At 56.9% G+C, this 14,970-nt stretch overlaps 1 protein-coding gene across 1 annotated transcript in view; it reads right to left on the bottom strand.

Annotated features, from left to right (window-relative positions):
* Window positions 1-14,970, bottom strand: part of TECPR1 (tectonin beta-propeller repeat containing 1) — a 26,076-nt gene extending 11,106 nt beyond the window's left edge. Inside the window, exons 1-10 of the mRNA XM_019716458.3 lie at window positions 14,549-14,970; window positions 10,482-10,717; window positions 9,915-10,097; window positions 9,567-9,689; window positions 8,491-8,616; window positions 6,563-6,737; window positions 6,353-6,453; window positions 4,714-4,815; window positions 3,242-3,387; window positions 82-569 (exon numbers count right to left, since the gene is read on the bottom strand). Of these exons, the coding sequence (XP_019572017.3) occupies window positions 82-569; window positions 3,242-3,387; window positions 4,714-4,815; window positions 6,353-6,453; window positions 6,563-6,737; window positions 8,491-8,616; window positions 9,567-9,689; window positions 9,915-10,097; window positions 10,482-10,717; window positions 14,549-14,903 (2,035 nt within the window). The 5' untranslated portion in view covers window positions 14,904-14,970. The remainder of the gene's footprint in view (window positions 1-81; window positions 570-3,241; window positions 3,388-4,713; window positions 4,816-6,352; window positions 6,454-6,562; window positions 6,738-8,490; window positions 8,617-9,566; window positions 9,690-9,914; window positions 10,098-10,481; window positions 10,718-14,548) is intronic.

The raw sequence follows: 14,970 nt of genomic DNA, 5'->3' as shown, positions 1-14,970 counted from the left end.
GGGAGGGCTTCAGGCGGGCGGGGCCTGCCCCCTCCCCAGGAGCACCCCGAGCACGAGCCCCGACGTTCGTGAACTGCTTACCCGACTGCACTGTGAACCACTTGAGCACAGTATGGGCCTCGACGGTACAGCCGCCTCCTGACACCCAGGCCCAGAGGGGGTGGTCGTCGGCGCCGTAGGGCTCCTCCAAGCCCAGTGGGAGCAGCCCCAGTTCGGAGAGGCCTGTGGTCTCAGGAAAGCCAGCAGCAGAGTGGCTGGGTGCCTTCCTGGGGTCCTTCAGGTCAATGTTGGTCCAGGGCAGCTCGGCAGGGGTGGAGGCCAGGCCGGGGTGAGGCTCAGGCCCCAGGGTCTGATTGGCCGGGTTGGCGCCCTCTGTGGCACGCTCTGGGGTCTTGCCGGGGCTTGGGCCTGAGGCTGAGCTGCTCTTGGGGTTCCTGGGACTGTCCAGAGACTCTGCAGCAACAGGCTGGTCAGGCCCTGGTCTCTCAGCGTCCGAGGAAGCATCTGTGTCGCTGGGGGCACAGGACTCACCACTGCCCCTCACCTCATCGCCAAAGAAGCAGCCAGCGCTGGGAACGAAGGGGACAGTGCTGTGACTCCCTGGAGGGAGGCACACGGGCTGCTGCCGGCGGGCCTGGTTCATCGGCTCCACTACTGAGAACCTGTGTGACTCCAAGCATGCCACAGCCTCTCTGTGCCACAGACACATGAATGAATACCTGCGTCTGAGGGAGCTGGGCACTCTGAACAGTCCCGACACCCAGGCTGCACCCCAGACCAATCAAATCGATATATCAGGGGGTGGAGATCTGGCAGCAATATTATATGTTTATCGTGGCAAAATACACGTGACATAAAATTTACCGTTTTAAATCATACATGGCAGTGGTGTTAACTATATTCACAACGTTGGTGCATGTTGCTGCCACTGTCCCCACTGTCTGGTTCCAAGAACCTTATCACCGCAAACGGAAACGCTGTACCCACTGAGCCAGGGTCTTGTCTCCTCTTTCCCCCCAAACTCCTGGCAACCTGGCAACCTCTCATTCGCCTTCTGTCTCTATGGATTTGCTTATTCTGGATATTTCATATAAATGGCATCTTATGATGCCAACCTTTTGTGACTGGCTTCTTTCACTTACTGTAATGAAGGCGGGTTCCCCGTGTGGAGGCAGGTACCAGCACCTCATTCCTTTTCACTGCCGAATAACATCCTATTGTATTCTATTGCTACACCACCTTTTTTTTTTTTTAACAGGACTTTATTGGGGACCAGTGTGTACTTCCAGGATTTTTTCTAAGTCAAGTTGTTGTCCTTTCAACCTTAGTTGTGGAGGGTGCCGTTCAGCTTCAAGTTGTTGTCTTTTCAGTCTTAGTTGTGGAGGGCGCAGCTCAGCTCCAGTTGCCATTGTTAGTTGCAGGCGGCACAGCCCACCATCCCTTGCGGGAGTCAAACCGGCAGCCTTGTGGTTGAGAGGAAGCGCTCCAACCAACTGAGCCATCCGGAAGCTCAGCAGCAGCTCAGCTCAAGGGGCTGTGTTCAATCTTATTTGCAGGGGGTGGAGCCCACCATCTTTTGTGGGACTCGAGGACTTGAACCGGCAACCTTGTAGTTGAGAGCCCACTGACCCATGTGGGAATCGAACTGGCAGCCTTCGGAGTTAGGAGCACGGAGCTCCAACCGCCTGAGCCACCGGGCCGGCCCCTATACCATCTTTTATTTATCCATTCATCTACTGATGGCCAGTGGGGTTGTTTCCACCTTTTGGCGATTGTGAATCATGAGGGACTGCTGGACTGTTTTCCACAGTGGCTGTACCATTTTACGTTCTGACCAGCAGTGCACGAGCGTCCACTTTCTCCATATCTTGCCAATACTTGTTAGTGTCTGTCTTTGATGTGCAGTGGTATCTCGCTTTGGCCTTGGTTTGCATTCCCCCCGTGCTAATGACACTGAGCATCTTCTCCTGTGCTGGTCGGCCATTCACGTGTCTACTGTGGAGAACTGTTCTGTTCAAGTCCCTTGCCCTATTTAAACTCGGTTGTTTGTCTTGTTGTCAAGTTGTAAGGGTTCTTTTTGTGTTCTAGATATTAGGTCCTTGTCAAATATATGATTTGCAACGTATATTTTCTCTCACTCTGGACTATCTTTTCACTTTCTTCATAGTGTCCTTTGATGCACAAAAGTTTTAATTTTGATGAAGTCCAATTTATCTATTTGTCCTTGTTTTTTTGTGCTTTTTGTGTCATACTTAAGAAGCCGTTGCCATCTCCAAGGTCATGCAGATTTGGCATCTGTACTCTCAGAAACTTCTCAGCTGATTCCAACATGCTGCTCAGTTTGAGAACTACCAGCTGAGGAGACTAAACCCTCAGGTAAATGGGAGCAAACCCTGCCCCGCTGGCCTCCCGGCCCTCTGGGCTGGTGGTGCAACAGTGTGACGACCACCAAGCTGGGGGAGCTAAGGGGTGTGCACCAGGGGCTGGGGAGAGCCCGGGCTGCAGACAGGGACATGGCCAGCTGCGGAGCACCGCACTGAGGCCCCATGGGATGCACACCCAGGAAGGTAAGCACTGAGGGCATTCTCCTTGTGCAGCTGAAGTGCCTGCAGCGCAGACACTGTCACCTGCCTCGGCTCTAATGGCTAGTGGGCAGAGCTGGGATGTATGCATTCTCTAGACCCAAGGTCCCCAGAACGGCAGCAGCACACGTGGGACCTTGCAAGAAATGCAAATTCTTGGCCCTGCCATTTTAACCGATGGAAACAGAAGCCCTGAGGGCAGGGCCTGGAATCTGTGCCGGAGCAAGCCCCCCAGACGATTCTGGCACACAGTGAAGTTTGAGGTGCCAGCTCTAGATGGGAGAGATCTTCCATCTTCTTCCTTGAGCATCCACCCCACAAAGAAGAAGCCTTTTTTCTCCTAGACTTTGAGACTTCAGAACCAACAGGTCCCTTCTCGGGACAACCCCCAGCTCCACTGTTGGATGGATTTCCCGGAAAGGCTCACCTGTCACCTCTCACCTCCCACCCTTGGGCCAGCCCTGGACACCAGGCACAGGAAGGGAGGAGACTCCACAGGCTGCATCTCTCGGGGTCAGAACCCAGTTTCTCCTGCCTGCAACGAGGCCCTGTGCTCTGTTGAGAGGTCAGGCGGAAGCCTCTTCCGGACAGTGTCCACTGAGGTCACTGATAGCCCTTCCCGACCCTTCTCCTCCGTGTCCTGCTGCCCCCGGGATCACCTGAGGAGGCTTGAGGAGCTCCCGGAGTGCGACCGGTCACATTCTCGGCTGGCGACAATGGCCTTCCATGTCTTCCCACTGAGCTCGCTGGGGGTGACGCCCTGACGGAAATACACGGCCCGGTCCTCATAGCCGATGCCCCAGACCTGGAACAGAGAGGTGCTGCTGGGTGAGTAGCCATGTAGACCTGGGGGCTCCCTGCCCTTTTTTGGTGAGGGGGGAGGATGGGGTGGGGGAGAGCACCCCGATGCTGGAGGACACGTCTGAAAATGCAGGCAGGATGCCCCTATATATGCAGTGGGGGTGTGTGTGCATGGTGTTGGAAAGGTGGATGGCTTCGCTGCAGGGTGGGTGCAGAAGTCAAATTCAGGAAGTGGAGCCCAGAGGGGGTTGGAGGAGGGCACAGCACCAAGCTCAAGAGAAGCAGGGACCTGTCCTGCTCACCCACCTCAGGCAGACCTGAAGCTTTGGGGCGACCGGGGCCAGAGAAGGTGGTGGGTGTTGTGCTAGGACACCAAGTCCACCCCTGTCCCCATCTTGCCTCTGGTGGCAAGAAAGCTGTTTCCTAAGGAACCCAGAGGGTGGTCCTGGTCTTTTTAAGATGCGGACCTCCTTGATTCTGACCTCATTTTTCACAGGAACGATGGCTGGAGGCCCCCTCCTCTCTGCCTTTGGGCACTGAGGAAGGAAAGCATGCTGGACAGCTGAAGGGCCCAGGGGAGGGCGCCAGGGAGCAGCCCGTTTTGAGTCCAGCCTTGGGGGTGCCTGAAGGGCCCCAGCAGGCCCAGGGCCTTGCAAGGCCGTGGCCTCAGGCGGCCTTCCTAGAAGGGCTTTGGTGCCTCCACGACATGGCTATGGCAGGCTGGCCTCTGTGCTCGGAACCTGTGTACACCAGCTAGTTAGTGCCTGTCTCATCCCAGACCACCGGGTCACACGGCTCACTGGGGCGGGTGGGAGGAGGGCCAGCAGCCCTGTGGGAAGAGCTTCTATCACAGTGCAACAGGGGGAGACGTCACCTTCACACGCTGAGTCTTAAAAATCACCAAACCTCATCATTTACAAGAGGGAGGCTATGCTGTACAACTACGCAAGTGATGTTTAAGAAACGCTGCGTCTGCAAAGTCTAGAAGAGCAGTTTCCTCCTTCACTTGGTGATCTGACTTCGCCCAAATATTTCTCAACAAAACTCTTCCAGCCTCCAGGATGCATGCCCCCGTCCCCCCCGTCCCCCCCGTCCCCCGCATCTGTGCTCATTGCCACTGCTTTGAGGGTCCTTGGGGGAGTGACCTAAGACAGGCAGGGGCTCTGGGACCCAGGCAGAAGCATCCCCCTGTGTGCCCACAAAGGTTGAGAGTGTGCAGAGGTGCTGGGACCCCTCACATGTGCTGGTATCAGGAAGGGACAGTGGGAAGCACCAAAACCCCCACTCTGAGACCTGCCCCAGGAGGCAAGGCTCAGCACCACACGCACACCTGGTCATTTAGCCCCACGTTCACCATCATCATTTCTCCAACCATCTCAATCCAGCTGGTGCCGCAGGGATTGTGAGAGTTGACGCCTCTGCGGAACCACACCTGCGAAAGAGAAATAAACGCCTCCCTGAGTGCCACTGAAATAGGTGCTTTTGATTTTGAAAAGCTCAGGGGAATAATTTGATCCTTTGGTTCATGCCACAAACGAGCACAACACATCTTTTAGAAAAGAAATGTTCGTCCACGTGCCTCTTCCCCACACTCCCTCTGGGCTTGGCACCATCCTACAGGGCTGAGAGTCACCTGCCCCCAAACACATCTGTCCTGGTAGCTTCCTGCGCATTCTCTGGCTGAGGGCATTGTCCCTTCAGGAGACAAGGCTGCCTGAATCTTTCTAGAACCTTCTCCCCCACTGGTTCAGACATTAGTGGCACCTGTCGGCACCAGGCAGTAGCAGCAGGTGTCGGCTATTCGCTGATCACAGAGCTGGGAGGTGGGACATCTCATGGGCAGCGGGGGTGGGGGTACAAACACATACTGCATCCAAATCCAGACTCTGACCTGTGAGCCTGACCAGTGACCTCCCACCCTCTGTGCAACCCCCCCTTAGCTCACTCTTCACGCTTGGAAAAGGCCACGTTGTCCGGTCCAGTTTGCCTCCGTGTAAGACAACTGTCTTCATGGTGTTCTTTAGGAAAACCATTTTTCTAAACTCATTATTAGAATAAATAACCTAGTTGGGGCCTATTCTTAGTGCTTTATGAAATAGTCTCTTTAAGCCTAACTTTTTCATATAAAAATACACACAGTTCAACCAAATTTCCTTCAGGCCGACCTGGGGTCCCGTGGCCCCCCTGGTAGCCCCGCCCCAGCCCCCCTGCATCCTCCCACAACCGCCCCTCCCCATCCTGGGTGGTGGGCTGGGCAACGGGATCCTGTGCTATCAGTGCTTAAGTGTTTTAACCACAATTTCCGCGGTGGGATGGGGCAGGGGACCAGTTATGTGAGAAATTTTATAATTTCTAGAATGTCTAAAATGTCTCCTTAACTCGAAGAAAGTAAGCACAATCACATATTTGTGTGAACACTGAGCAAATTGCTCCTATAAATCAAATTGTCTGCTCATTTAATCTGTTGCTCTGAGAGAGGGGGTGCTTGGCGGCCCAGAGGGGACAGTCAATCTGTACTTTCTCAGGCTGGGGAGCTTCGGCATTGGAGGTGGATCAGATGTGCGGGTGATGCGGCCCCCAGTGACCTTGGTGTGGGGTTAGAAGGTGAACTTGTAAGCACTCTCAAATCAGTGTATTTTATTGGCCTTGCCTGAGATAAAATAAAAACGGCAAGCACTGGACAGGAAAAAGGGGAGGCAATCAATTAGCCGAAGGTTTCAGAAAATCAGCTTCTGATTATTTGAAATGTTACGGCCCGTGAAGTAACCGACGCAGTTGTTTGGCACTTGGTACGGGGGCGCGGAGGGGATTCTGCAGGCACCAACCGTCCTGGACGTCCACACGGAGAGTGCACACAGTACTTGGCTGTTCTGTTCTCAAGGATTCAGACCAAAAGAACAAAAAAACCACACCACCCTCAACATGAAACGGAGCCCTGGGGCTCCCCCACCCCCGCGACCCCGTCTTGCCTTCCGGTCCTTGGTGATGGCCCAGACCACGCCCACTCCGACAGAGACGTGCATGATCCCGTTTTCGGACACGGGAGGCTCCACCACCGACCAGGAACTTCCTACCGGGTCCCAGAAGAAAGCACAGGCGGCCCCCATCAGAGCGCGATGGGGAGAAGCTGGGCGCCCCCCCCCCCCGCCCCACCCAGTACTGGGTGTAAGGCTACCCACCTTTGGGATTGTTCCTGTTGATTCCTTCCCGGACCAACGCCTGCCCCTCCCAGAGCGTGACCCACAGAAGGTCGTGGGGCCCACAGCTGATCTGCACCGCCTCCCCCGGGGTGTCCACGAGAGACCACGATGAGCCTTCGGGGTTGGGGTGGCTGACTTCCTCTCTGTACCATACCTGGGAGGCGACAGAAACCCACAGGAAAGGTCCAGCGGGGTCAGGCCAGAGTTCCGTGGCGGAGCCAGCTGCCCAAGTGTGGCTGCATTTGCAGCAGCACACGCTCAGGTAAACGTGGAGACTTGGGGGACCAGGGACGAAGGTGCCCTGATTGTCCAGATCTCGCTTATCCTGCCCCACTGCCATAGGAATCCTCCTACCAGATGAGATGATATCCCACCACTGCTAAAAAAATGCGACACCTGGATATTGGCTGTTGTAAGGGACAGACCGTGTGTGATGTTCCCTTCATCTGCCCTAAGAACCCCCTCTCCCACTAACCCTGGTATCCAGGGAGAACTAAGGCCCTAGCGCTGGTGTCCTGCGCCCTCTTGTGGCGACGTGCTCTCAGAACACCAGTCTCTAGGGGACCTGGGGTCCCTAGTGGTTAAATAGGAAAGCCCCCAAACCCCTTTCATAATGTCTAAAATGTCCAATTCTTTTTCTCCTTAACCTGAAGAGAGTGAGTTTAATCAGATATTTTACACTGAGCTACCCGTTCAGTGCGCACTGTTTGGTTCATTTCATCTGGAGAAGCTGCACATTGCTGCAGGCCCAGGAAGGCCGGAGACCCCCTCACCGGAGCTGTCTCCATATTGGGGCCCAAGGCCTCCCATCCCTGTCACCTCACCCGTACAGACTGCACTGCAGAAGCAGGCCCGACGGGCAGGCCTCCCTTCTGCTACTTGCTGGTCTGGGGCCCGTCTGTCTCCCCAGCTCCTCTGGAGCCCAGGGTCCTGGCCACACCTGTATGGCCACAGGACTGGTGCAGGGCAGCGGCATGCAGTGACCACAAACACTGCTCTGGAGCCCCCATTCTCTCCTTTCTTTGCTTCCAGGTGGGTGTGGCCCCTCGGGGGGTCTCTATCCCAGGCCAGCTCCGCACCATCCTGCAGCGTGACTCAGAAAAAACTGTGGTTGACCTAAGCCCGGGCCAGACAGGGCCCCAGATTTAAGCCTGATAAAAGCTTACTGTGACTGTTCCAAAGCCAACCACAGAAGTTTGGTCAATTTGTGCTAAATAGTACTTATTATAATAGTCACAACGTTCACTCTAAAAGCATGACTAAGTGTTGGATTACCTACACGCACAGCCATCTAGGTCGCTGCTGCCATCACGGGCTGGTTTTATGCCTTTGTTTAGTTCACAAACTCCTGAGAGTAGGATCTCCTCTCTAAACATCCACCGACCCATCCATCCACATACCTATCTATATCCCTGTCCATCCATTCACCACCCATCCACCGGTCCGTCCACCCATCCCCACCCAGCCATCCCCGCTCACCCACCCACCCACAATACTGCTAGAGATGGCTGTGTAGGAGGTGCCCCAAGGGGATGGCAGGGAGCTCAGGACCTGTCTGAGGAGACAATATTGATGGCATCTGAGCCCAGGGTGGGCACTGATTAGTGTTCTGGGGACTCAGAGGGACAGGCCAGGGCCAGGCATGCAGTGGAAAGTAAGAGCCTTCTGGGAGGAGCAGGACTCCGCAGGCCCACTGGAGGGTGCTCGTGGGGACCCCAGTAATATGCTGCCCGCTCAGGCCCACCCCAGCTGCAGGGACAGGAGGCCAGAGAAGATCTCAGGGGCAGCCCTCCTCCCTCCTCCAGCTCTGGTGGGACCTGAAGGGCAGCTTCTTTCTTGCCCTGCGTCTGCCTATAACCAGCCACTCAGCCACCTGCTATCCAGGCACAGCGGGGCACAGGCCTTACCTTTCCCTGCAGAGACACAGCCCACAAGGACAGGTGGCCCACGGGCTCATCTGTGACCTCCCAGCCCCCCACAGAGAGGTCGTTGAAGGGGTCAGGCAGTTCTTTGGGGTCATCCTTGGAAGGGATCTGAAACAAAGTGCGAGGCAGTGGCAGTCAGTACCTGTGGGCACCTGGGCAGGTGGATGGCACGGCGTCCCCTCCTAATGGATACCTGAGTTGTGCCCCTGCACTGCTCCCCTCCTGGTAGACACCAGGCCATGTACCTCCCACCCCCACCCCTGGGCCCCGTCCAGCTCAGTGCACAACTGACTGATTTCACAGAGCAGGCACATCAGGATGGAGGCTTCCTGGCCCTGGGTCCCCTCTACCCTGTCCTCCCTCAGGCCACCAGGCCTGAGCTGATGTCCCCGAGTGGTCACCGCTGCTCCAGAATGGAAGGCAGAGGCACATGCAGCTTCTTGGTTCTGTGCTTTGCAGTGAGCTGACCGCTGAGACTCCATCTCCCACCTAGAAGGGGGCTAATCACAGAGCGTGGCCCCGAGGAGTAAGCCCTCCATGATGTTGGCTGTCACCTTGCTCTCTGGGCTGCTCCCAGCCCGAGGGGCAAGCAGGCTGGGCTGGCAGCCCCACCTCACAGCACAGATCCTCTAGAGAGGTCTGGTGAGGGCTCCAGGCTTTCCTCTCATTCAAGGCCACGTAGGATCCCAGTATAGATGGGAGGTTTGTCTGTGTCATGGAAACAATACAAGAGCCAGAGTGGCTCCTGCAGGGTGAGGGAGGCAGAAGTGCACAGACTGAGGCTCAGTCTGTGACAGGGCAGCCCAGAGAACAGGGGCAGGACAAGTCCCGTGCTGTCCTAGGCCGGTCTGGCCTGGCTCCCCATGTGTCCACCTCCCAGATGAAGGGACAGGCAGTGCCCTGGTGTTCCCAGGAGACAAGTCAAAGGTCCCAGCGTGGGAGTGTTGTCCCCTGTGCACAGGGAGGGAGGGCAGAAATGAGGGTCCGCGTGACCCTCCTAGCAGTGGGACTTCTGTCTGGGCCTGTCCCGCCCCCAGGACACACGCAGGCTTGCAGACCTTGGCCCAGGTGTCCCGGGACTTGTATCTCCTGTATCGGATCCACCTCCTCCGCCGCACACAAGAATTCCACTTCTTGTCTCTTGTGTAGGTGGCAGGGAAGTCCATGGCATATGTCCATCCCTGAAATACCCGGAGAGTGCTGTGTAAGGCTCTGGGGGAGGAAGTAATAGAGCTGGGGAAGGCAGGGAACAGGGCGGAAGAGAGGGAGGCAGACAGTGGGGAGGACACAGGGCACAGGCTGGGGTAGGCTGCCCCAGGACGCGGGGGACAACACTGAAGGGACGGGCGGAGCCCAAAGAGTTCCCTCCCCACGTGTGAGCAAGAGCCGGAACTGAGTTCACCTACCCCTTTCTCAGTGGGCTCCCCTCCAAAGTTCTCATCCACGTACCAGTCGGACTCCCACTCCCAGTGAGGCGAGGGCAGCGCCACCCCATCCAGCGGTCGGTGCTGGAGCCCACTCACGTCGCTCCACGGCCAGCGGTCACTCGGCAGGAGCTTCTCACAGAAGCCGCCCACAGGGTTCCAGCGCTGAGGGCCGGAGGCAGACATGGGCTTTAGGCCTGTAGCTGCCCCTCCTGCTGGTCTCCATGGTGGGAAGTGAGTGGGGGGCCTGCCTGGAACTCAGGCATCAGCCAGCACATCCTCACGGCCCCAAAGGGCAAAGAGCCTGCCCCTGGACACAGGGCCTCGCAGGAAAGGCAGTGGAGGACACGGCTGTCTGGGCTTCTGGAAACCACCCTTGTGCAGATCTGGCCAGCCTGCCTGGGTGAGGACACAGCAGGGGCTCTGGCCCCAGAGACACTGCACAACTCGGATCTTAAGCAGAATGTGGGAGTTGGCCGGGAGTGTGGGGTGCAGGGGCTCTATTTTCCAGCCAACCGACCAACTCAGCAACCCCCACACGGCCCCCACCTGGTTCTCATAGGCCTCCTCTTGGCGGCGGATGGGGACGTCACTGGCGCACACGTACACGTACACCTGGTTGTCACAGGCGATGCCCCAGCAACACTGCATGGCAGCACTGACCCGCTTGAACTCCAGCTGGGTGTCCCTGCACAGCTCCCAGTATTGCCCGGCCGTGGAGAGTGTGTACACCCTCCCAAAGAGATCCACTGCCCACAGCACCGAGCTGGGCATAGTGACGGCAGCTGTGGAAAACCGGAGGCAGAGGGCGAGGCTCAGTGTCCCCAGCCAGTGCCAGGCTCCCAGCCCCAGGGGACCTCCAGGCCAGGCAGGGCCCAGGAACCCCCAGCTGAGACTGTCTCACTCCACAGGTGGCAAAATGAGGTCCACACAGCGGTTGCATGCGCACCCCCCTTATCAGAGGCAGAGGCAGCTTCCACTCCAGGACCCTTCTTCGTTCTTGGCTTTCTTCCTGTCCCTCTAATTACAGGGATTTCTTTCAAACATACAAAAAGGTACCGAAGAAAAAATGTAACGTCCAAGTATCTCCCTCCCCAAATTTAATGAATATTATTATTCGGCTGTATTTCCGTCAGATCTTTCATGTCCAAAAAATAAATGAAAAGTCGTAGATTTAGTTGAATCCCAAACACACACACACACACACACGCACACACACACACACACACACACACACACACACACACACACACACACACACACACATCCTGCTGTCTCCCTGGGAGGCCTCTGCCTGACGGTGGGTGGGTGCCCTGCCTCATGCTGGTCCCATCAGGACCTTCCCATATGGGTGTGGTGGGGGTGCCCACACAGGCCTGGCACCCCGGCTAGAGCCCTGCATGGTCCTGCAGGAGCCCTGCAGCTGTGTGGCAGGGGTGTGAGAGTCCTACCATCACCCTCCTTGTGTGACTACCTCTCTCTCTGCCCCGTTCTTCTGCCATCCTCCATTCCTATTTCTCTCTTCTTCCTCTCTCCTTGGTAAGGGGTGGGCAAGGCTGCCGCTGCACTCTACCACGACCCTCCCCACCCCAGTGCTACTGCCTCCTGGGACGTAACTCCTGGGGCTTCTGGTACAGATGAGTGTCCCACTTTGGCAGGGCCACGTGGCCAGACCCACGGTGGCCAAACAGAGTAGCTGGCTGACGGTGGCAGGGGGAATGGCAGTGAGAAGCTCTGCCTAACAGGGAGTCTCCCACATCCAAGACTGAACAGTGCCAGGATAGAGGGAAGGGCCTGGAAGTGAGGACACAGCAATCCGCTTTGGAAAACGGAGCTACCAGGAGACAGAGTCTGGCCACCTGGGGTCTGGGGCCAGGCTGCTGCAGTGGCATGCCAGAGGCATCTGGGTGTGGCAGAAAGCCCGGTGACTGGACAACACAAGATGGAATGTGTCTGAAAACAGGAGCATCTATCTGCTTCGGACAATAGGCTCTTTTGGGACAAAGTATCTTATAAACACTTTGTTTGTAAGTGTTTGTTAAGTGAGGGTTGGAAAGGAAGTGACAGAAGAATAAGGAACAGGAAGAAGGGAAGTGGAAGGAGCAGGAGCCAAGCGTTGGGAACCATCAGGACAGGAAATGAAGGGAGACTGACCAGCAGAGAGCAGCTGGCCCCAGGGAACTGCCGCAGAGCCTCCATTTCTCCACCCAGGGCACCAACGCCCAGTCAAACACAATAGGAAGCCTGAACACCAGCCTTCTGGAGCCATTTGAAAAGTGGCACCTGGAGCTGGGACCTCTAACAGAGCTGTGCCAACCCTCAGACACCCCTTCGCTTCTCCCTGGCCCACTATGCCCCCTGTGGCATCCACACTGTGACTAAGCGCGCCCAGAGCCGCACAGACCCAAACTGTTGGAATGAGGGTCCTGGCGCTGCCTCTTTCTAGCTCCACCAAAAGTCAACTAACCTCTCTGTGCCTCGGTTTCCTGATGTTGTAAAAGGCAGAAAGGAATCGTGACCTACTTACGGCGGCGGCGTGAGCATGAAACGGGATAACACGGGTACAGAGCTTCGCATACACAGTGCTCAGTACCAGCAAGAACTCAGTGAGTGTTACTGATGCCATTGTATCACCTGGCATTTGTCACCACAAACTGCCACTTATCTTCTAGCTCTTAAACAAAACAAAACAAAACAAGACTAAACAAAACATCAAGTCCCTTTCTGGTCAGCCCAGGTCTTCAGCCTCTTCATTTCCTTAGCACCTAAGGAAACGCACATAGTGGGTCTTCAACCAAAGTTACAAATAATCTCCACCACTTGTATGCACACACTGCCAACTCCCTGAGCTGAGGCGGAGATACTGCTCCAGGGGAGCCAAATATCATTCATTAGTTACTTGAGGTTGGAAGTCCAGTCATGACAGGGGGTAGGTATGTGATCAACCAAATACAGCAAAGGTCAACAGTAGATCTAGACGGTGGGTACCTGTGTGTAACTGCATAATTCTTCCCACTTGGCTGTGTGTTTAAAAAATCCTCATAAATTGTTGGGAGAAAACTAAGGTCTTTTGGGGGAGGAAATGTTGGTTCCTAGGGTGTTATTTTAATATAAATCCAGCCTTCAAAGATGTCTCTTAGCTCACAGTTCCCTGTATATGTAACTAGTTAAGTCAGGCTCAATCTGCAGGTTGAGCTCAATGAATGGTGACTTTGACTTGTATTTGATACACTTTCCTTCAGAGAAATGACTAAGCAGTAATTTCAGGAAAGACATAATTGAACCTTCCAGGCACCTAATGGAAGACTCAACTGCAGAGAAAGGGTGGTGGTGGTGGGGGATTGTGTTGGCAAAGTTCCTCCAGAGTGGGGCCTGGGCACCAGTCACTTCCCAGCTAAAGGTGACACAGGGTGAGCATCCTAGGCCAGCAGTACGTCCTTTCCACCTGGGTCTGGATGGGGCCCCAACTCCTCACAGGCCACTTCCTGCTGTGAGGTGATTGGGTAACCTGTCAGGGAGGGACACTGGTTGACTGGGTCAGAGGCCTCTTGAAAGGAGGGTTGGAGCATTAAGTCCCATGATTCTCTGGCATTTCTTTGTTTTGTAGGGGTAAAGGGAGGGTGGGAATATCTTCCAAAAAAGCAACCTCGATTTACCAAGAACTTTTGCACAAAGAATTCGAGTTGGAGCTTCCGTCATTCTGCTCACCACCCTCAGAACCATCTGCCTTTCTGAGCTGGTTTATTAACAGATCCTTTCAGAGACCAAAGGTGTGTGTGTGTGGGGGGGAGAGCGGGGGGGGGGGGGGGGGCGGCGGGGGGGGGGGCAGAGGGAGGACATCGTCCCAGGGGAGCTCCTGAAGCGTTTACTTCCTGGAGTCTGCGTTAGGATCCTTCCCGAAAGGGTTCCGGCTGGTTAGTTTTTCTATTACACCCGTCATTCCCAGCCCCTGTGCAAACACAGTCCTGGCCACTGAGGTCGCTTACTGCCTGCCAGTTGCGGGGGTTGTTGGAAGGCAACGTCAGGGTCTGAGAGGCAGGAGAAAACAACGGGGCATGCATGGTCGAGTCCTTCCAAGAGCAGAGTCTGCCCAGAGCCGGGGCAGCAGGGGCCCTGAGCCAGCTGCTCTGCAGAAGAACCCCCGCCCCCATCACCGTGGGCGGGTCAGCCTGGTTCCATTCCGGTTCCGTGCACTTGGGCGACAGGTGGGCCCCCTGCCCGGCCACCAGAGGCACAGTGGGAGCGCCCGGCCTTGACCATCTGCCCACACTAATCCCACGACAAGCAGATTTGCTCCCACCACTGCCCAGCGGAGGAACAGGCGGGCTCCCCCCAGCGCGATTCCCTGAACCCGCCGAGCTCCAGCAACCCTCTTCCCACGTCATTCCAGGGCATACGCTGGGGTGGGGGCGTCCCCTGGCCGCTGCGTTCCGGGGGACAGAGGCGAAGCCGGGTCCGGGATGCAGGGACGAGCACGAGCGCAGCCCCTCCCTGCCTCCCCGCCAGTGTCAGCACCACCGCAGCCGTCGGAGGCGGTGGCGCCGCTACCCTCTGCCGCCACGACCTGTCCGGAGGGGCCGGGGTGCTGTCAGAGCCCCCGCCACCGCTGCACTCACCTGGGCGGGCGCCGGGCGCGCAGAGTCGCGGCGATAGCTCCTCGGCGGCCGGGACAGCGGACCGGCCCTCCCGCAGCGACCAGGCGAGCGGGCGCAGGAAGCTGCAGCCCGGCCCACGCCCATTGGCCGGCCTCGCGGTGACGCGGGGACCCGGCGCGCGCCACTGGCTGAGACGCGTCGCGTCACGGGCCGGCCTCGGGGTCGCGGCGGTGTCGCGCTGAAGTCCGAGCAGCAGGGTCGGGTGGAGAGAGTTCCCGCGCGTTCCTCGGAGCGTAGCGGCCCCGCAGACCACCCGCCGCCCCCCGGGCCCGGCCTGTCTCCCTCTTCCTCCCTCCCCCCCCAGGTCCCGGCCCATCGTCCCCCAGCACCTGGCTGGCCGCCCCCTCTGGACCCGCCCACCGGAGCCCGCAGGCGAGGAGAAG

Source organism: Rhinolophus sinicus, chromosome 5, assembly GCF_057876585.1.
Source record: "Rhinolophus sinicus isolate RSI-liver-muscle chromosome 5, RSI-T2T, whole genome shotgun sequence".
NCBI lineage: Eukaryota > Metazoa > Chordata > Mammalia > Chiroptera > Rhinolophidae > Rhinolophus > Rhinolophus sinicus.
Note: the sequence above shows the minus strand (reverse complement) of the source record. Positions and strands in the feature narration are given on the sequence as shown.